The following is a 20,722-nucleotide window of genomic DNA, read 5'->3' on the forward strand; positions in this document are numbered from 1 at the left end:
CACTGGATACAGTAGATGACTCAGAAATCATTTTATTTTATAGTTCTCCATCTTACTATACCTTAGGAGAGTGACTTGGCTTCTGTGAGTGTCCTAGAATCAAACTGGTAGTATTAGTGCCCGTGGCAGAGAGCAGTTAAAAGAATTAGAAGTATAATTGGTGAAGGGTTTGCGTGGGGCATGTTTCAGATACTGAACTGTGATTAGTTGAAAGTGCATTAGCTGACAGAGAAAAGTAGTAAGAGAGCAAGAAAATGCTCGTGATGTGTAGGACTGCATTTCTTTCAGAGGGTTCCAGGGAGAATGAGGCTAGCACGGATGTGGGTTTGCACAGACCCATCTTAGTTTTAGGACATTGTGTAAGAGGTGTTCTGGACTGGGCTCTGAAGATACTTTCTGGCATGTCTACCATAACTAGTTCCCCCAAATTGAGAAATAGTAGCTAAATAAGCTCCTGGTATATGGCAGTCACTGGCAGAATTTCATAGATTTTCCTCTAAATTTTACAACGCACCTCCAAATTTGATGTTTCCCACTGTGCAGATGAAAACTTTATTGAGGTGAGGTCACTGGACAAGGAGCACTTGTGAGTGAGATACAGAGCCAGTGCTCAGTCCAAGGCTGGTCTTCCTGCTGTGCTGTGTCGGGCCCTGGGAACAGCAGCATCTCCTAGAGCACTGCTGGCACCTTGGGCCCCGGCTTTCTTCATTGTGGTGGTCTGGTCTGTCTTACACGCCATAGGGTGCTGAACGGTGCTCCTGCCTCACATCGCTAGGTGCCAGTAGCACCCTCTTCCCTGCCCAGCTTTGAAAATAATGTCTCCAGAAGTTTCCAAGTGCCCTCTGGGGGCAAAATCACCCCTGGATGAAAAGCACTACAGGACTTTTTATTTTTTTCTTTCATTGAAGAGAACCCCTAAGATAAATTAAGTGTTCAGTTCTGTTTCTTTTGAGAGTAGTTGTTTTACTATTTTTCAGAGATCTTTCTCAGTAAGAACAAATTGATTCTGTGGCATTTGACTCCATTGGGAAGAAGCTTCTGCTCCACACCAGTGCAGCCAAGAATTCAGAGACTGGCTTCATGTCCTTGCTACCAGCTCCATGCCCTTACTACCCTGCCAAGCCAGGGTGGCACCCTGCAAAGAGTGTCCATTAGTCGCTCATTTCCCCAGGCCTGGTGTGCAGAGTCTCCCTTCTGTTGACCAGTTTCCCTTCAGAGGCAAAAGCTATGCCCAGTTTTGAGAAACTGGGAGTAATGGGGCCCCAGCAGGTCCCCCACCAGCTAGCTTATCAGCAGAAGTAACATGCCTGGTGGGGCTACCACAGCCCCTCTCCTAACCCCAGCACCCACTTAGAAGCAAGGAAGGTGTCACTGTAGATCAAGCTGGCTGTCCCCTTTCATTCTCCAGTGCCTTGTCCCAGAGGATCTCCGGGGGGAGGGCCAGAGATCTTTGCAGACCTTGCTGCAAGGGTGGTGGTGCCTAAGGGTGGTGGTGAAAACCATGTGCCTAAGGGTGGTGGTGAAAACCATGGAGAGCTTGGTGGCCAGCTGTTCACAGGGCCTGTGATATACACCGACAAAGGACGTGGAAGCCTGGTGAGAAATTTTACTGCCAGTACCAGGGTAAGAGTCCCACTGGTTCACACTCAACACTGTGTGCGTGTGTTAGGCTACTCTGTTCAGGGGCAGCCAGAGTGGGGCAGTCTTAACAGGCTTCCTAAGCAAATTTCTGGATGTGCTGCTCAGCCCAGTGGTAGTTCCTGGGAGGCTAAGCTTAGAAATGAAATCACATGCCTCCTCGTTGGTCTAGAAGATTGCACAGATGCCAAAACCATAGCTGTGGTCCCAGGAGTAGACATAGAGAACCTCCAAGCTGCTGGTCCATCCCTGAATGAACCAGGGGTAGAATCACGAACTGACTTCTGCACTGGGGAGAAGAGCATCCAAGCCACATGTTTCCAGCGGTAAAGGGTGAAAATCTGACTGATTGCATTCAGACACCACTTTTGGCCAACAGGAAGTTGATGTGAGGCTCGGAGCAGCCCCTAGAAAGCCGGGAATAAAAATCTGGTCAGTGACACAGGGCATGCTACAGGGGAAATTGATGTCACAGAATTAGGTTAGCCAAGTCACTTAAAAAAACAGTTATCTGAACAACAACCAGCACTCAAATACAGTTTTTGATGTTTGTATAACACAATTCAGAGTGTTCACTAATCAACTGTAGTGAATTTTGTGTGATGGTACAGCAGAGGGGTTTAAAGTCAGATGGACCTCAAGGTGGCATTGTGCTGTTCATTCTGCCCTCCCCAGTGAGGCCTCTGAGCTTGGAAGAGGGGCATGTCACCTGCCTACTGTCTGATAGGGCCTCAGATATATGTAGAGCAGCACAGACCCCCTAGGAGATGCTCAGTCAACATTAGTAACCTCTTGTTTCGGGGAGAAATAAGTGACTTTTTATTATGCACATATGTCTCCATATAGTTTTTGAGGAGTGGATGTGGAAATTTTTTTTTTAAGGTTTTATTTATTCATGACAGATGGGGAATGGGGTGGGGGGAGGGGAGGCAGAGAGACAGGCAGAGGGAGAAGCAGCCTCCATGCAGGGAGCCTGACGTGGGACTTGATCCCAGGTTTCCAGGATCACACCCTGGGCTGAAGGTGGCCCTAAACTGCTGGGCCACGGGGGCTGCCTTGGATGTAGAAGTTTCTAATTAAGAGAGTAGATACCATATTTATTTCTTCTTAGTTTGGGGTGTTCTGTTAGTCTCTGCCCATAATGATCTTTGGAAGGTACTTTCTAAATGAGCCAGGCCCCGAAGAAGTACACTTGTATTAAATCCCGTGTCCCTGAATTTCTCTCCCTGACACTTGATCCTAGTCTCTATCCCTCCCCCCATAGCCCCAGTGGTATCTGCAATGGTGGCTCTTTGGCCTTGGAGGTTCAGAAGGATCCCAGTCATGGCAGAAAAGACAGTAACACTAACAGAGCTAGTCTACTGCTTTGTTCTGGGGACTTCTCTGGATGTATGAAGCCTGTTGCTGTGGAGGCCCTCTTTCCCTTAATTGTAGATGGTAGCTGCTCTGTGTTTCCCTCACTGACTTTCACAGAAACTGCTCCACCCCATTTCTACAATAGGATATTGGGTGTGCCCCAAATGATGAGTCTGGGTTCTGTTTGAGAATTTTGAGTCTTGGTTGCTTGTCAACCCCATACTGTGTGTCTCCCAGAGCTTCTTTCACTCCTCCTGATTTTGCTTACTTCTCTCATTGTTGGACTAAACACTAAGGTCAGTAGGACCGTTAGTGCCTGGAGTAGTGCTCTCAGCGTGCTGGGAGTTCAGTGAATCTTGAGAGCATGTGCAAGAGCATCACCGACTGTAAAACTGTGGTGAGGAGGAGCACAGCCACACCCCGTGAGGTAGGGCACTTCCTGTAAAATCTTCATCATGTCTTAATTACACTTTTTAAAAATATATATTTTATCTACTTATTTATTTGGGAAAGGGAGAAGGAGCAGGGGAAGGGGCAGAGGGGGGAGCAGGCTCCTCATGGAGCAGGGAGCCTGACGTGGGACTCGATCCCAGGACCCTGAGATCATGACCTGAACTGAAGACAGACACTCCACTGAAGGAGCCACCCAGGCACCCCCTATATTTACCATTTTGAAGATATCAATAAATTTACTCTTCTTAGCATATGTCTGTATTTACAACCTCCCCTCCCCTCTCCCCAGGGGTGAGATATTGTTTTATTTATTTAATGTTTTATTTTTGTTTGTTTTAAATATCTAGTAGTTTATTTTAACCATTTTAAATTATCTTAATTTGACTGTAAAATAACCAAATCATTTCAGCTGCTTTATGGATAAGTGACCTTATTTTGGGCGGGGGGAGAGAGAAGGAGAGAAAAGGGGGTGTTGGGCAGAGGGCGAGAGAGAATCATAAATAAACTCCATGCTCAGCATAAAGCCTGATATGGGGCTCAATCTCATGACCCTGAGATTGTGACCTGAGCCAAAATCAAGAGTTGGACGGTTCACTCACTGAGCTATCCAGACACCCCTGGGTAAGGGATCTTTAACAGGTTCTATTAGGTAGCAGAAAACAAAACCAGCATCATTTAGCTCTGTCTTCTAAATCTAAGTGACTTAGAAGGCACCATTTTGAAGTCTCAGGCCCTGTCTCTGCTGGGTAACTACAGCCTGTGAGCAGCCACAGGCTTCTTTATAAGGCTGTTCACCTCTCCCTCTACCAGTAATCTTACGATTTCTGTATCTTTAAAGTTAAAACCCATTTCACCCAGGACACTTAAGGTTATGCCGTCAATACTAATAAATAGCTGGTTTAAAATATTGTAAAAACCTTTTATTTAATGTTTCTGTGTTGCTGTAGTCTCTTCTAGATAAAAGGGAAAAGGCCATTAGATAAGTTATTGATGAAATGAGCTGCTGAAGTGGAGAGGAAGTGCAGTCGGCCGATAACTGTCATAGCGTGAGCACTGGTAAACGACCATGCGTGTTGTCAGCTGTACACCAGAGCCACACTGGTGCTGAGCTGCATTGATCAGCAGTATCTTGTCAGTGAGGTTGATGGATGGAGCAAACACGGATAGGGGAAGGGAGCCCTGAAATAGAAATATGAGAAACATACAGCTAGAAGTACTCTCCATCCCTGCAGTGTTCACATATAAATTTCAGTGTGGGTTTCTGTAGTGTTTTCTCTCTTTACTGCAGAGATCAAATGTTTGTACAGTTGACCCTTGAATGACCCAGGGGTTAGGGCTGCTTACCCTCCCACCCCACTCCCCATTTAGTTGGAAACTTACATAAAACTTTTGACTCCCCCAGAACTTAACTACTAATAGCCAACTGTTGGCTGGAACCCTTAGCAATATGTCTTTTAACACAGTTTATATGTTCTAGATATTATACACTGTATTCTTACAACAAAGTAGGCTGCAGAAAAAATGTTATTAAGAAATCATGAGGAAGAGAAAATACATTTATGGTGGACCCATGTGAGGATCAATTTTATAATATTTTGGTTGATATATTCTGTATTAATCTGAATGCACTTTTAAAATGTGTTTTCAGACATTCGGTTTTTTTTAGAGCAGTTTTAGGTTTTCAAAAAAGTGAGAGGAAGGTACAAAGATTTTCCACACATGCCTGCACTCTCACACGTATAGCTTCGCCCGACATCAGTGGGCCCCAACGGAGTGGTGCGCTTGTTCCTATAGATAGACTCACATTGTCACGTGAGGGCTCACTCTCCAAGGTATGCATTCTGCAGGCTTGGGCAAATGTAGAAAGACGTGTATCTGCCATTATGGCATCATATGGAGTATTTTTCTTTATGATACTATTTGTAAAAATCCTCTGTGCTCCATCTGTTCATCCCTCAGCAACTACTGATGGTTTCATTGTCTCCATAGTTGTGCCTTTTCTGAAATGCTGTATCAGATTCTCTCCTCACACTGCACCGAGTGGCAGGCATTATGAAGTCTCTCTGTGTCTTTCATGGTCTGACAGCTCATTTCTTTTTAGGGCTGAATAATTCCTCATTGTCTGGATGCACCAGAGTTTATTCATTTACCTATTGAAGGACATCCCAGTTGTTTCCAAGCCTTGGCAGTTATGACAAAAGCTGCTGTAAAATCTGTGTGCAGGTTTTGTGTGGCTTAAGTTCTCACCACCTTTGGGTCAAGGCCAAGGAGCACAGTTGCTGGGTAATACGCTGTGGTTATGTTTAGCTTTGTGAGAAACCACAAACTGTCATCCACACTGGCGGTGCCACGCTGCACCCCCTCTGCCGGTAATTATGGGTTCCTGTTGCTCCCCGTCCCCCGTCAATGACTTGGGCCATTCTCATAGGGTTACAGTGGTGTCTCCTTGTGGTGGTAACTTGTTTCCCCGGTGACATAGGATTATGTGCTTACTTGCCATCCGTGTGTCTTCTTTAGATCTATAGCCTGTTTTTTAATCAAATGGGTTTCTTATTGAGTTGTAAGAGTTTGTTGTGTATTTTGAATAACAGTCCTTTGTCAGCTATGTGTTTTGGGAACATTCTCCCTCCTAGTCTATGGCTTGTCTTCTCATTCTCTTGATATGTTTTTTGCAGAACAGAAGTTTTGAATTTTAGTGAAGTCCAGCTTATCATCTGTTTCTCTTCCTGGCTCACATCTTTGGTGCTGTATCCAAAAAGTGGTCACCATACAACACTAGGGTCACCTAGGTTTTCTCCAGGTGTTCTTGTCCAGGACTTCCATGGTTTTGCATTTTACATTTTACATTTAGGTCTGTGGCCCATTTTGAGTGAATTTTTGAGAAGGATATAAGGTCTGTCTGGATGCTGTTGTCACATGTGGGTGTTGAGTTGTGGCAGCACCATTTCCTGAAGAGACCATTTTTGCTCCTTATCTAGGAATGTCTTGATTTCTCTCTCACCTTGCAGCACAGTTTAGCTGGATATAGGATTCTTGGTTGACAGGTTTTTCTTCTTACAGCACTTTAACCGGATTGGTGACTTTGTCTCAGATCCAAAGTTTTTGATGAAAAATCCACAGATAATCTTATTGAAGATCCCTTGGATGTGATGAGTCTCTTCTCTCTTGCTTCTTTCACACTTCTTTGTCTTTTGAAAGTCTGGTTATAATATGTCTCCAGTTGGGTCTCTCCGACTTCATCTGACTTGACCCTCTTTGAGCTTCTTAGCTGTGTCTTTCATCACATCAGGGATGTTTCAGTAATGATTTTTCCCCTTTGTCTCTCCTCCTTTGGGACTCCCACAGTGTGAGTGTTGGATCAAGTGCTGGGTTCCATGGGCCCCTCAGTCTCTGCTTGGGGTTTTTCAGTTCTCTCTCTTTCTGTCCCTCAGGCTGGACCACTTCTGTTGTCCTGTCTTCAGGTTTGCTGATCTTCCTTCTGCCTTCAACTCCCTCCAGGGCATTTTTCATTGTGACTACTGTATTTGTCAGCTCTTGAATTTCTTTTTCTTTTTATAAAAGTTTTTTCTCTCTATTGATTCCATTTTGTTCATCGTTTGTTTTCTTGACTTTCTACATCTTTCTTCAGTTCTTTGAGCATCTTTTAGACTAGTCTTTGTCTAGTGGATTTGGTGTCAGGTCTTTTTCAGGGACAGTATTTGTTGTTTATCTTTTTTTTTTTTTCTTTAAATTGGCCATACTCTCCTGTTTCTCTGTGTGCCTTGTGATTTTTGTTGAACACTGGACATTTGAACCTTTATAATGTGGTAAGTCTGGAAATCAGATTCCGCCCCGCATCCCAAGAGTAGGTCAACTTGAGACTCCGTAATAACAGTAACAACATTGCAGTGAAACTTCTCGATTACTGTAGCTCATCCAGCACACATAGTGCATGCACACGTGAATGCACTTGCCCTAACTGGCCTTCTCCCGAGGATGGCAGGGGGCCAACTCATTGTCTTGAAGTGTGAATAAATTACAATAAGGAATCAATGTTTTCTTATAGGAACTGTTTCACCAGGTGACCAGACCAAATCCAAAGAGCAGATGCTTCTCATTTTACATTTTATTCTAGCTCAAAGGTAAAAAGGAAGGGTAGGCTTCCTTCCACTTTCTTGAACCTGTACTGCAGTCATGGATGTGCACTTTGAGTACAAAGGGCTGCTGGCATCAGAGCAGAGCAAAGACTGGATATGGTACCAGGGTCCGTGGAGTGTGAGCTGGGCTCTGAGTGCTGGAGCCAGGGTTACAGGACCCACAAGGGAAGGGGAGATGGTTGGCCAGGATTAGAAGTGTTCAGTCAGTGGAATGCAAACCAGAGAGGGCCTGTAGATAAAACGGAACTTTGAGGGCATACCCAGAAAGGACCAGGCTCAACTGTAGTGTCTTGGGATGTACATTTTGGGGGATAAACTCCAAATCAAAGCAAAGAAATGCAAGCGACAGTAGTGTTACAAGGAGACAGGGAGGGCTTGTGGAATAGGGGACACACAGGATCTTCTCAGGGGTCTCTCAGGGGTACAAGGGTGAGTTATGTTTACGTAATTCACTAAGGTGTACATATGTAACTATTTTATAATTAAGTTTAAAAAGCCATCAGTCCCTTGAATTTATTTGGTGATGAAACTACTATTTGTTTTTTATGCTTGTTTTTAGGGACTTTTTTAGGGATTGCTTTTACAAAGTTAAAGGTGATTTGTGTACAATATGTATGATTTCACAATGAGCAGTACAAAACAGACGGGGCCTCTCTTCCAGCCCCTCCCCGCCTTTCTCCCCTGCAGAGGTCATCCCCACATCCACACCCACACACTTCCTCCCTCCGCCACCTGGCTCTTCAGTGCATGGTGTTATTCTGTGCACAGTGTTGACACCTGGCTTTCCTCTCTCCACCATGTACACTCTAGACTGTTAACAGGAAAAGTGGAGGCCTTTCTCATTTCTTTCTCTTCTTCCTCCCTCCTTGTCTCCCTCCCTCTCTCTCCCTCCCTGTCCCTCCCTCTCCCTCGCTCCCTTTCTCCCTCTCTCGCTTTGTGTGTCCCTCCCTGTCTCCTGTCTGGGTCCTGTCTTCCATCCTATCTTTGTTACACAGCTGCTTGTGCTCCCTTTTATTCATTGATTCTCACATTATCTGTTCCCAGTCTTTTATTACAATAAATAATGTTAGAAGATCATCTTACATGTATGTCATTTTGTGTTTTGCTGTTCTATCTTAGGATAGGTTCTGAGAAATGATGTGATAGAAATAATGATGGTCAAAGGGTGAATGGAGTTTTGTTATTTAATAGTTTTTCATGTTTAAAATTTGGTAAGGTATGACAATAAATCTTACCTGGGTTTTGACATTTTAGCTATGCTTTTATTATTGAACATATGTTTGATGTGGCAGATCAGATGATTTATTAGCAAAGTTAGGGAACACACTCATGGATATTTTTGTGTATTGACTTATTTTATTATTAAAACATGAATTAAAGGTAGAAATGATCAATGTAGTTTTTCTAAAATGAAGCACTAATTAATATTAAGTCTCAGTAGGCAAGAATACCACATAGGAGGCACCTGTATCTTGTTAGCACACTTGTTTGTGAATCAGATGTATAAAGGCTTTTAAGGACTTTTGTTTATGTGAATCTCTAGCTGCATCCTTTCTGTATCCCACTTTGCTGCACAATTGTGGTCTGAAAGCACCTGTAACTCTGGAACTTTCTTCTCTCATTCCAAGGTTCGTGTTTTATTCGAACTGATCAGCTTGATGGTGAAACTGATTGGAAGCTGAAGGTGGCGGTGAGCTGCACACAGAGGCTTCCAGCCTTGGGGGTGAGCGTTCATGAGATTACAAATGTCATTTTACTAGTACTCTTCATTTTCAGGCAGCAAACATTTCCTTGTATACCAGTTGACTTCTTGAATGCACTCTTTGTAAAAATAATATTTTTTTTTATTAGTAACAGAGGGTCATTGAAAATCAACCAAAGTAATTTCTCTGGTGTCTTGAAATGTGACCTGTTCTGGGTGTGGTTTGCAGTGTTCCCATTTGCCGGACACTTTGGTCTTTTTTTCTTTTCTCTCACTTTCCTTTTCCTTCTGATTTTTATTGTTAAAACTTGCAGTTGAGTAATCTTCAAGATTGAGACTTTTGGCAGGGTTAAATGAGCCCATTATTGCTAACTGACTGAACTCCCTGGTGGTCTGGTTTCCGTAGTGTTGGCAGACTGTGGAACTCAGAGGGAAGTTAGCCTCCTTTTGGAGACCAGCACATCCACTCTACTTTTCTTGTGACAATAGAGAACCCTCTTTGATTAGGAGAGAGGAGAGTGTTACTGTGTCTTGTTCTTGTGACCGAGAGAGAGGAGGAGGACACTGTCAAGCACCTTACTTGGTCTTTGCACAGTGTCCCTTTGTTGCTGGGGAGTAGGCAAGAGGTAGGATTAGAGAGAACAATATTTCATCATTTTCATCAATCTCTCACAAATGCTGAGAATCTCCTAAGCTGGCACACTTTTTTTTTTTTTTTTAACAAAACCGTAGTTGGGGCCATTTGGTGCTTGTGTTAGATGTAGTATATATTTGAATGAGAGGAGCTTCGTTTTTTCTTACATGATCTGCTGATACGCCATGGAGAGTAAAGAAAACTTGAGGTGGTCTAAGAGTGACCTTTGACTCGGGCAGTTGTTGGGGAAGGAGTGGGAGATGGGGTAATGTAGATTAGATCACTTTCCTTAGATTGGTTGGGTTTGGAAAGGAGTCTCTGCTTTTATTGCATGTGGTTTATAGCTAGTTTAAATGGACAGTGGGGGACATCCTCATTCTTGTGTACACTGAACCTTTTGGAAACTATGTAGCCTGACAAGTGTAAGACTGGGAAATATTTGCTCTTTATGTATGTTTAGTTGTCTATACTTTAAGTAGTCCTTAGGTTGAAATTCTTTCTTTTATATGTTTCATGTATATCTTCCAAAGACTGGTCGCTAGTGAACAGTTGCTGATTCTTTCCTTTGTACATTTATTCATCGTCACGTAACAATGTGGGTCACGTAATATGTGTCACAGACTTACCCTCTCCTTCTGCCTTTCCTACTCTTCCTTCTTTCTTTCTTTCTTTCTTTCTTTCTTTCTTTCTTTCTTTCTTTCTTTCTTTCTTTCTTTCTTTCTTTCACCTTTTTTTCTTTTTCTTTTTCCAACCCTTTAAAAATTAAAAACAACCACAATTCTTACCCCAAGGGTGATAACAGAAGAGAGTGCAGGTTGCCAGATTTGAGCCCCAGGTCTTGGTTTCCTAACCCCTGAGCTAGAGAATGACCCCCTGCTCAGCTCATCAGCTAACCAGGTGCAACTCTGTCATGGTGGGAGCAAGTACGCAACTCTTCATTTTGTTTTTTTTGTTTTTTTAATATATAAACATTAAAAGGCTGCATGTAAATAGCAAGTCTTCCTTTTTCAGGTAAATTCTGAAAAGTAGAACGGGGTGTGTGTAAAGGAATGCCTGTGATTTCAGATCCCAGTAGGTCATCTCTGAAGAGTTGTGCCCAAACCCCTGTAAGCAGCAGAATGTGATTATTGGTGAATGTGCTTCAGAACACTAATAATAACTGTTGAAGACAAAATTTCAAATTGATAGAGAAAATTTGGACCATTCATTGTTTTAATTTTTACCTCTTTGTTTACCAGTATGGTTGAATTTTCCACTGTATATTCACTAGAAATTTGTATTTATTTGTTTTCCCTTTTGCCGTTTTTGAATTGGTGTTTGCCAATTAAAAATTAATATATATGCTTGTGTGATGTATAGTATTGACTTGATAAAACCAGATATGTGCAAAGTCTGTCCTGTTTGTAACTGATCCTTTCTTAGATGTGGAAGTATTCTCGTATCTCTTGTAAATCTATGAATCTGCATCATTCTTCAGATCAGAAAGTATTTTTGTTTTTAAAGATTCATTCATTCATTCATTCATTCATGAGAGACACAGAGAGAGGCAGAGACACAGGCAGAGGGAGAAGCAGGCTCCCTGCAGGGAGCCCAGTGTGGGACTTGATCCCAGGACCCCAGGGTCACAACCCAAACCAAAGGCAGATGCTCAAACACTGAGCCACCCAGGCGCCCCCTGAAGTTATTTTTGAAAATTGTCCAAACTGCTGTTCTGGATCAGTTTCTCTGTGAATGCCAGGTGGCCCACCACTTTGAGGATTTGTTTTCAGTCTTTTAATTCTCAGTGTTCTGAGAATTAGGGATAGTTCTTAAAAATTCTGTAGGCTATTATAAGTGATTTATATGATGGGGTTTAGTACAATCGATTGATTGTGAATGAGGGAAAGCAGATTCTCTTGGACCAACTAATGAAGGTAATAGTTGAGGTTGACACTCTTTCCCACTAACTAGCTGACCTTTGCCCACTTCACAGTAGACAGGAACAGGTGGGGAGCTAGTAAATCACTAAGTCACAAATCAGGGGTGTGTGGGAAAGTGTGCATGCACAAACTGCCCAAGTGTCTTTCAGAGTGGCTATACTGTAAAACAGCCAACAGTGCATGAGTGCTGTAGTTTCTCCATAGCCTTGCTGGTACTTAGTGGCGTCATGTTTTAATTTTAGTTATTTCAATAAGTGTGCTGTGATAGCTCATTTTAGTTTGTGTTTCTATCATGGCTAGTAAGGCTAAACATTTTTATTTATTTGTGAGAGAGAGAGAAAGTGCAAGCAAGAGGGAGAGGGAGAGAGAATCTGAAGCCGACTACACACTGAGCATAGAGCCCGGCATGGGGTTCCATCTCGTGGCCTGAGATCATGACCTGAGCTGAAATTAAGAGTCAGACCCTTCACTGACTGACCCACCCAGGTGCCCCCGGAACATTGTTTCACGTACTTGTTTACCATCTGTTATATATCCTCTTTGGTGAAATGTCTGTTCATGTCTTTTTAGTGGCTTTTGTATAATTCCCTAGAATGTTGTCTCTGAATGATCATGTCATGCAAAGAAAACAATGTAGCTCTTCCACAGAGCTATATTGTCTATACTCTATATCAAGTGTGCATAGACAGCCTTCTCTTTCTTCTACTTGCAGTATCACACTGGCTGCAATCTCTAATGCGTTGCTGAACAGAAGTGGTGAAACCATTCATCCTTGTCTCCTTTCCAATCTCGGGGAACATGGAGCTTTTTTAACATCATGTGTGATGGTAGCTGTAGTTTTTTTTTTTTTTTTTAAGATTCCTTGTATCAGGCTGAGGAAATTCTTTCTGTTCCTAGTTTGCAGAGAGGTTTTTTCATGAATGGGGATTGGATTTTTCAAAAGTTTTTGTTTATTGACATGATTATATGGTTTTCTTTTTTCTTTTTCTTTTTTTTAAGATTTTATTTATTCATGAGAGACACACACACACAGAGAGAGAGAGAGAGAGAGAGGCAGGGACACAGGCAGAGGGAAAAGCAGGCTCCACGCAGGGAGCCTGATGTGGGACTTGATCCCGGGACTCCAGGATCATACCCCAGGCCAAAGGCAGGCGGTAAACTGCTGAGCCACCCAGGAATCCCAATTATATGGTTTTCTTTCATCTGTTAGTAGGATGAACTATATGGATTTATGGATTGTATCAACCTCATAGTCCTGGGATAAACCAGAACACATCTGTTCATACTGAGTGTCCTTTTCAGATAATGCAGCTTTTGACTTGCTCATATTTTGGGAAGGATTTTTTAAAGATGTTATTTATTTATTCATGAGAGAGACAGAGGCAAAGACACAGGCAGAGGGAGAAGCAGGCTCCCTGTGGGGAGCCCATTGCAGGACTTGATCCCAGGATTCCAGGATCACACCCTGAGCCAAAGGTAGACACACTCAACCACTGAGCCACCCAGGCGGCCCTTGGGAAGGATTTTTGTGCCCATATTCATGAGGAATATTGATTTTGTTGCTTTGGTTTATGTTTGTCTGTTTTGCTTTTGTTGTAATGCCTTTGGTGTGCTGGCCTCATAAAATGAGTTGGCCTCATAAAACTACCTCCTGTATTTGAGGTAGTTGATGTGAGATTGGTGTTACTTATTAATTTTTTTAGTACTGAACGTCTTCACTCTTGAAACAGCGTCGCAAGTTTACTTTGTAGGAAAGTATTTAATTATGAATTGAATTTCTGAAGTAGATGTAGAGTTGATCGGGTTTTTTGTTCATTGGAAATTTGTATTTTTCAGAGTCTATTGCATGTAAATTGCCAAATTTAATGGTATAAAATTCATTATGTTCTGTTACTATTTTTTAGTGATTGTAGGATCCCCTCCTGCATCCTCAATATTGGTAATTTATATCTCTTTTTTTTTTTTCTCTTGGATAGTCTTACCAGAAGTTAACTGACTTCAGTTGTTACTTCAAAGAGCTTGTTTTTGGTGTCTTTGATAATCTTTATCGTTTGTTTATTTTCTCTGTTAATTCTGGTATTTATTTCCTTCATTCTAACTTAGTTTGTATTTAATTTTCTATTCTTTGTTAATTTCTTAAAGCAGAAGTTAGACTCTTGATTTTTTTATCTTGTTCTTTTCTGTTATAAGCCTTTAGAGCTGTAACTAAGCATTACTTACCCTGTGTCACATAAATTTTATACATTCTATTTTCATTATGTTTTTGTTAAAATGTTTTCTAATTCTTTTGTGATTTCTTCTCACCCTTTGTTTAGTTGGAAACCTTGCTTACCATGTGGTTGGGGATTTTTGTGATGTCCTTTGTTACTTAGATATTATTTAATTCTGTGATGTTCATGGAGCATGTTATGTCTTATGTCAGTCCTTTAGTCAGGTTGGGACTTACGACATGGCCTGGCACATGCTCTTTCTGAGCCAGCGTTCCACACTCATTTACAGAGTATGCGCTGATGTTCTCTGGATAGCCTGTAAGTGCTCATTAGGTCAAGTTGAGGGAAACTGTTATTTAAATAACATATTTACCATAATTATTAGTAATGGTTGAGTTAAAGGCTTGCTGTTTATTTTCTACTTATCTCTTTGTTCCTTTTTTCCATCTTTAGGTATTATTTTAGGTTTTCATTTAATTACCATTATTGCTGTAACCATTAGTTCTTTTTTAAAATTTAAAAATTTTTATTTTTTTATTTTTATTCTTTTTAAAGATTTTAGTTATTTATTCATGAGAGACACAGAGACAGAGAAAGGCAGAGACACAGGCAGAGGGAGAAGCAGGCTTCATTCAGGGAACTTGATGTGGGCCTTGATCCTGGGTTTCCAGGATCACCCCCTGGGCTGAAGGAAGGGCTAAGCGGCTGAGCCACCCAGACTGCCCTACAAGTTTTATTTTTTTAGAGATACTGTTTATTCATTTGAGAGAGAGAGAGAGAGAGAGACAGAGCACAAACAATTGAGAGGCAGAGACAGGAGCAGACTCCCTGTGGAGCACGGAGACCAAGGTGGGACTCGATCCCAGGACCCTGAGATCATGATCTGAGTCAAAGGCAGATGCTTCACCATCTGAGCCACCCAGTTGCCCCTTTCACCTTTAGTTCTATTTTGTAGTGGTGGGTTCTGCGATTTCCAATATGTGTTACTAACGCACCATAATATTTCTCCAATATGGCACAATACCATATTGTATGTAATTTAAGAAACTGGCACAGTTAGACTTCCAGTTTTTCTCATCTCTTGTTATTGTCTTACATGTTTTACTTATACACGTTATGAACTTCACCATAGAATATACGTATTTTTTGTTTAAAGCAGTCAAACATGTGGGGTGCCTGGGTGGCTCAGTCAGTAAAGTATCTGACTCTTGATTTTGGTCACAATCTTGGGGCTCCATGGCGAGTCTGCTGGGGACCTTCCCTTTCTATCCCTCTGCCCCTCCCCCACTAAAAAGAAATAAATCTTGAAAAAAAAAAAAGTAGCTAAGCATGTTAAGTTATTAAAAAAATAAATACCGGTTTTTCTGCTGTCCTGTACATTTACTCGTTCCTGAGTCCTCTCTCCTTGTAGATGGATCCAACTTGCAATGTGACTTTCCTTCAACTCAAAGAACTTCCTTCAGTAGTTTTTGTAAGAGGAGTCTACTAGATTAAAGTTTGTGCTTTAAAACTGTCTTCAGGGGTGCCTGGTTGGCTTAGTGGTTGAGCATCTGCCTTTGGCTCAGGTCATGATCCTGAGGTCCTGAGATTGTTGGGCTCCCCAAAGGGAGCCTGCTTCTCCCTCTGCCTGTGTCTCTGCCTCTCTTTGTGTCTCTCATGAATAAATAAATAACATCTTTACAAAAAAGAAAAGAAAACTGTCTTTATTTCACCTTCATTTTTGGAAGAGGTTTTTCAAGTTTTTGTTTGACAGTTTTCCTTGTCTCTACCTACTGTCTCAGCGCTACCATTGCTCTGCCTTACAGGATATGTAGTTCTGAAACACTGTGGCCATCCTTATCTCCTCTTTATCTCCTTTTTCTCTAGACATGTTTTTTAAGATTTTATTTACTTATTCATGAGAGACAGAGAAAGAGAGAGAGAGAGATACAAAGGGAGAAGCAGACTCCCTGAGGAGCAGGGAACCCGGTGTGGGACTCGATCCCAGGACCTTGGGATCATGACCTGAGCTGAAGGCAGACACTCAACCATTGAACTACCCAGGTGTCCCATCCCTTCTCTAGATATTTTAAAGATGTTTTTTGTGATGACTGCTTTCAGGAATTTGTATGTATCTTGTTTTGTCTTGCTTAGTGTTTGTTGAACTTCTTGGATCTGGAGATTCATGGTTTTTTTTCCCCCCCATTTCAAAAACTTTTAGCCTTTATTTTTGGGGCCTTTCTGCCCAACTCCCTCTTCCCCCAATCTGGCATATCAGTGATATGTGTGTTAGACCACATATGTTCACAGGTCATTGAAGTCTCTTGCTCTTTCTTTCTGTGACTCTATTTGATAGTTTCTGTTGCTCTGTCTTTAAATTCACTGATTTTATCTTCTGAAGTCTTCTATGAAGACCATCCAGCAAATTTTTTATTCCAAATATTGTATTTTTAATATATGGAGGTTCCAGATCTTTCAAGTGTATAATACTTATTCTTCATTTCCTAATGCCATTGTCTCTTTTTTCTTGGTATATTTCTAGGGTTTTTTTTAAAGATTTATATTTATTAGAGAGTATACATATGCACATGTGAGCAGGGGGAGGGGCAGAGGGAGAGAGAGAGAGAGTACATCTCAAGCAGACTCCCCACTGATTGAGGAGCTCAACATGGAGTTCAGTCTCAGGACCCTGAGATCATGACCTGAACTGAAACCAAGAGTTGGATGCTTAATGACTGAGCCACCGAGGTGCCCCTGTTTCTAGTTTTTAATTATTCTCCTGTTACAGGTCACAATTTCTGCTTCTTTGCATGTCTGGTGATATTGGATGTTGGATATTGTAAATGTTATATATTTTTTCTTTTTTCAAAATCATTGATTTTATTTTCTTAGTTTAGCAGCTTATGAATAAACGTGATTTTTTCAAAGCTTGTCCTTAAATGAAAAGGTGGTTTGTAGAGCATAGCATTTTCAAACACCAAGTTAACAGGTCTTTGTTTGTGGTGGATTTGATTGCTGTAGGGCTATCCCTGCCAGGGGGGTGGGTCCTCGAGCAACAAGCATTGGACTGTCCTCCTGCCTCAGCCTCCACTGCATTTCAAGCTAACCAGCCCTTTTTCGTAGGACTCATTCTTGCCAAAAAGAAATGGAGATTTATTTTTCTTGCTGATAATAGTAATACCATTGAAAATAATATATGCATCATAAAAAAGATGGAAAACAGTCATAATTGTATTCATTAGTATTGGCTACCATTCACATTTGGGTAAAAGTTATTCCTGGCGGCACCACTTCTCCACCCTTTCCTTCATGCATCTGCATGGATGGATGATGCTATATGTACTTTTTTCCTTTTCCAGCAGTATGTTTTGTGTCATTTTTTATGTCAAAAAATGTGTATCTCTCCAAGTGCTTTATTAGCTGCTTGGTGCTGGACAAGTTATAACTTCAGTAACCAGCCTGGTATTTATTGGTACATATAAACGTTAACAGTTTTGACGTTTTATAAACTATTTATAAATAGTTTTAGAACTCAAAAGATAGACATAGTTGTCGGATTTTGGTTCTTGTGCCAAGATGCTACCTGCAAGACTGCAGCAGCACGCACATCTCCTGTGTATTGGTCAGTTGGCCTATCTTCTCCCATCTGATGGACATGGAAATGGCATTTTGTTTATATTGACAATTTTTTTGTGAGGCTGAAGATACCTCTTACCTATGAAAGTCTGTTTCTTATATATTTTTATTTTATAAATTTCTGTTTGTGGTGTCTGCTTATTTTCCTGTTGTGTGTTTTTAGAGGTCTTTATGTACACTTTGTTAATTGTGGATCAGGCTCCCATTTCTTTAGGTCTCGTCTAAGTGTTTTCATTTATGGTTTCTTCTATCCTGTGGAAGGCTAATGTGTTTCTCTGAGGGCCTACTGCTAATGTGAGGATGGCTCTCCGTTGGTAAGCTGGTGGTGTAGTGCTCATTACCCTGGCCATGATGGCAGCCCTACTACAATGCCTAATGTATCTGTCAACCTGTTGTGCCCCTTGAAATTTGCACAATGTTCTATATTAGATGTATTTCAATAAAAACAACTTCTAAAAATAAAAAAAAATGGTTGCTGCCTTTGGTTTTATGTTTAGCATTTTTCCACTCCATGATTATATTTTAAATGATTACCTTTAAAAAAAAAGATTTTATTTATTTATTCATGAGAGACACAGAGAGAGAGAGGCATAGACAGAGAGAGAAGCAGGCTCCCCACGGGGAGCCTGATGTGGGACTCAATCCCTGGACTTCAGGATCACGCCCTGAGCTGAAGGCAGGTGCCCAACCGCTGATCCACCCAGGCTGATCCATCCCTAAATTATTACTTTGAAAACAACTCCTGCTTTACATGTAATATCTCCTGTCCATCTGGCATTTATTTTGAGTCAAACTGTGAGTGGGAAATCAGACGTAAGAAAATAACTTGTTACCCAGTTGCAGCAATACCACTTACTGAATAAATAGCTCACTTTTTTTTTTTTTTAGCTCACTCTTTTTGCAAGAGTTTCAAATTGCCGCCAACTGGTCTCACCATTTTAAACTGTCAACATAAGTGTATGAGTGTGCCTCTTTCTCCCTACTTTTGCCAAGTGTGTATTGCAAATATAGCTAGACTTCTAGTCTACCTCTTGACTTCTTGCTTTAGAATATCTTTTGCCATATAGGTATTTTAAATTTTATTTGTGTAATTATTTGTTTTCCTTTATGATTACAGATTTTTCGTTGTGATCAGAAGGCTCTTTTCCTACCAATATTTGTTTATCATTTTAACCACTTTAAATGTTTGTCAGTAGGCAGTGAGAAGCTGGTCATTAGCCTTTACATTTTAGAATTCTTAATGCATTCCCTGCACATAGACTCATGGAGAAGGAAGTTTAATCATGTCACTACATCTGTGTGGCTAAAACACTGTCGTATGAATGAGTGTTGAATGGGTTCTTTTGTATCACGTGCTGTGACACGGGCCAAATCGTGCCGGAGCCTGTGAATTCACTCTACGGTCTCCTCCTTTCTCAGCTCTTTCCCAGACTTACTCAGACTCTCTGTGTTTTCTGTCTGCTTTGCTTTACTTCACATGGCAAAGTAAGGCTGTGCTGTCACCTTATTACTTAGGATATCTAGCTTACAATTCTCATACTATTTGTTAAAATGGATTAGTTTTTATCACAAGATGTTCTTGCAGCCTATTGACTTCCTGATGTGATTTGAGCCAGTTTGGGGGGTTGGTGCTATTTCTCAGTGGCATGTTTCTCCTTTGTGTCCAGGTTTTCTTTTTCTGGTGTACCTCCTCAGTGAACCCTCCAGGGTTAAGGGGGAGGAGAGATAAAGATGATGAATCATAATGGACTGGGAAAGATTTCTGTTTGCTGTCATGCACAGATTGGGTCCCCACCTGGTCTTTCCCACTCCGTCTCTTTTGCAAGAGTTCCAGAGTCACTGGCTTGGGCAGTTGGAAATGCTGGCACTAAATCATCATTGGTAGTAGCTTTATTTTAGAAAGAGTGGTAGAAAGGAAAGTGCAAAGTTAAAACACTGTGTTAGAAAGAATGTGTCTGAAAGAAAAAGCAAAAAATAACAAATAAGAGTACCTGAAGTGTCCATAGTAATGCAGAATTCTAGGAAAGCCCATCCACTTTGTGATGGAGCCCGGGGTAGAGCAGTCCTGCAGATGAGGTGTTGGAAATGTCCCGTAGCTTGGCTGTGGTGATGTCTTAGGCAGGTACAAGTGTTCAGGGGCACACAGATGTACACTTTAAACATGCACAATTTATTGCATGTAAGTTAGGTCTTAGAAGACTAGTTGAAATCCTACTCAGTTCTCATTTGTACCTTTGATATGACCATAAAACTAAAAAGCTGTATATTGTAGGAAAAAGGAAGTTTAACTGAATTTCTGGTTCATTAATTTCAACTTGTAGCTTCCTATAATTTGGCATATATTTAGATTTCGTAGGAAAAAGAGCTCTAATTTCATTATGGATTTAGGCATGACAGTTTGGCTTTTCATTTGATAGCTTACTCTTCCCCTCTTTCTTCACTCTTCTCTGTTTCTGCTGTAATGGACTTGGTGTCACATCATCTGTTGAGCCTTATGACAGCAAGTAGTAGTAAACCTGCAGACCTCAGAGCTTTTCTTGAAGAACTGAGGACGCCACCAAGAATGTCATCTCCGATTTTGTGGTATTCCCTTATCACTGGATGTGATCAGACCATTAAAGTTCGAGCAAACCATTTGATAATAGCTGTGCTGCGGGCCCTGTGATGGCAGGCTCAGCTTCTCGTGACTACACACAGGCAGCTAGAAGGCATGCTTCTCAGGCATCCATAGATATTCGGGAAATGTGTTTCTGGCTTTTGTGATCAGGCAAATTTATTAACAACAATGAGGTCACAATAAATCATGACTTGCTGATTTATTTCAAAAGATCCATATAGCAGTAAACAATACCATTTACATTTAATTAGTTTTATTGAACGAAAGGCAATTTTATTTGTAATGAACCACATGTTATGATTAAGGATGTATTTTAATGACCTTTAAGTAATGCGAACAAATGCTGCCCTTGACCTAATAGCAGAGGCTTTCCTACATTATTGAAAACTTCAGAATGATTTTTAAATTACCGTGAAAAGCTTCAAATGACATTCTCATTATT

At 41.2% G+C, this 20,722-nt stretch overlaps 1 protein-coding gene across 5 annotated transcripts in view; it reads left to right on the forward strand.

Moving 5' to 3' along the window:
* Positions 1–20,722, forward strand: part of ATP9B (ATPase phospholipid transporting 9B (putative)) — a 242,290-nt gene that overhangs the window by 77,859 nt on the left and 143,709 nt on the right. For all 5 annotated transcript variants that reach the window (XM_055302881.1, XM_055302885.1, XM_055302883.1 and 2 more), the window contains one exon: positions 9,212–9,306. In XM_055302881.1, coding sequence (XP_055158856.1) covers positions 9,212–9,306 — 95 coding nt within the window. The remainder of the gene's footprint in view (positions 1–9,211; positions 9,307–20,722) is intronic.

This window comes from Nyctereutes procyonoides, unplaced genomic scaffold (genome assembly GCF_905146905.1).
Source record: "Nyctereutes procyonoides isolate TBG_1078 unplaced genomic scaffold, NYPRO_anot_genome, whole genome shotgun sequence".
NCBI classification, from domain to species: domain Eukaryota; kingdom Metazoa; phylum Chordata; class Mammalia; order Carnivora; family Canidae; genus Nyctereutes; species Nyctereutes procyonoides.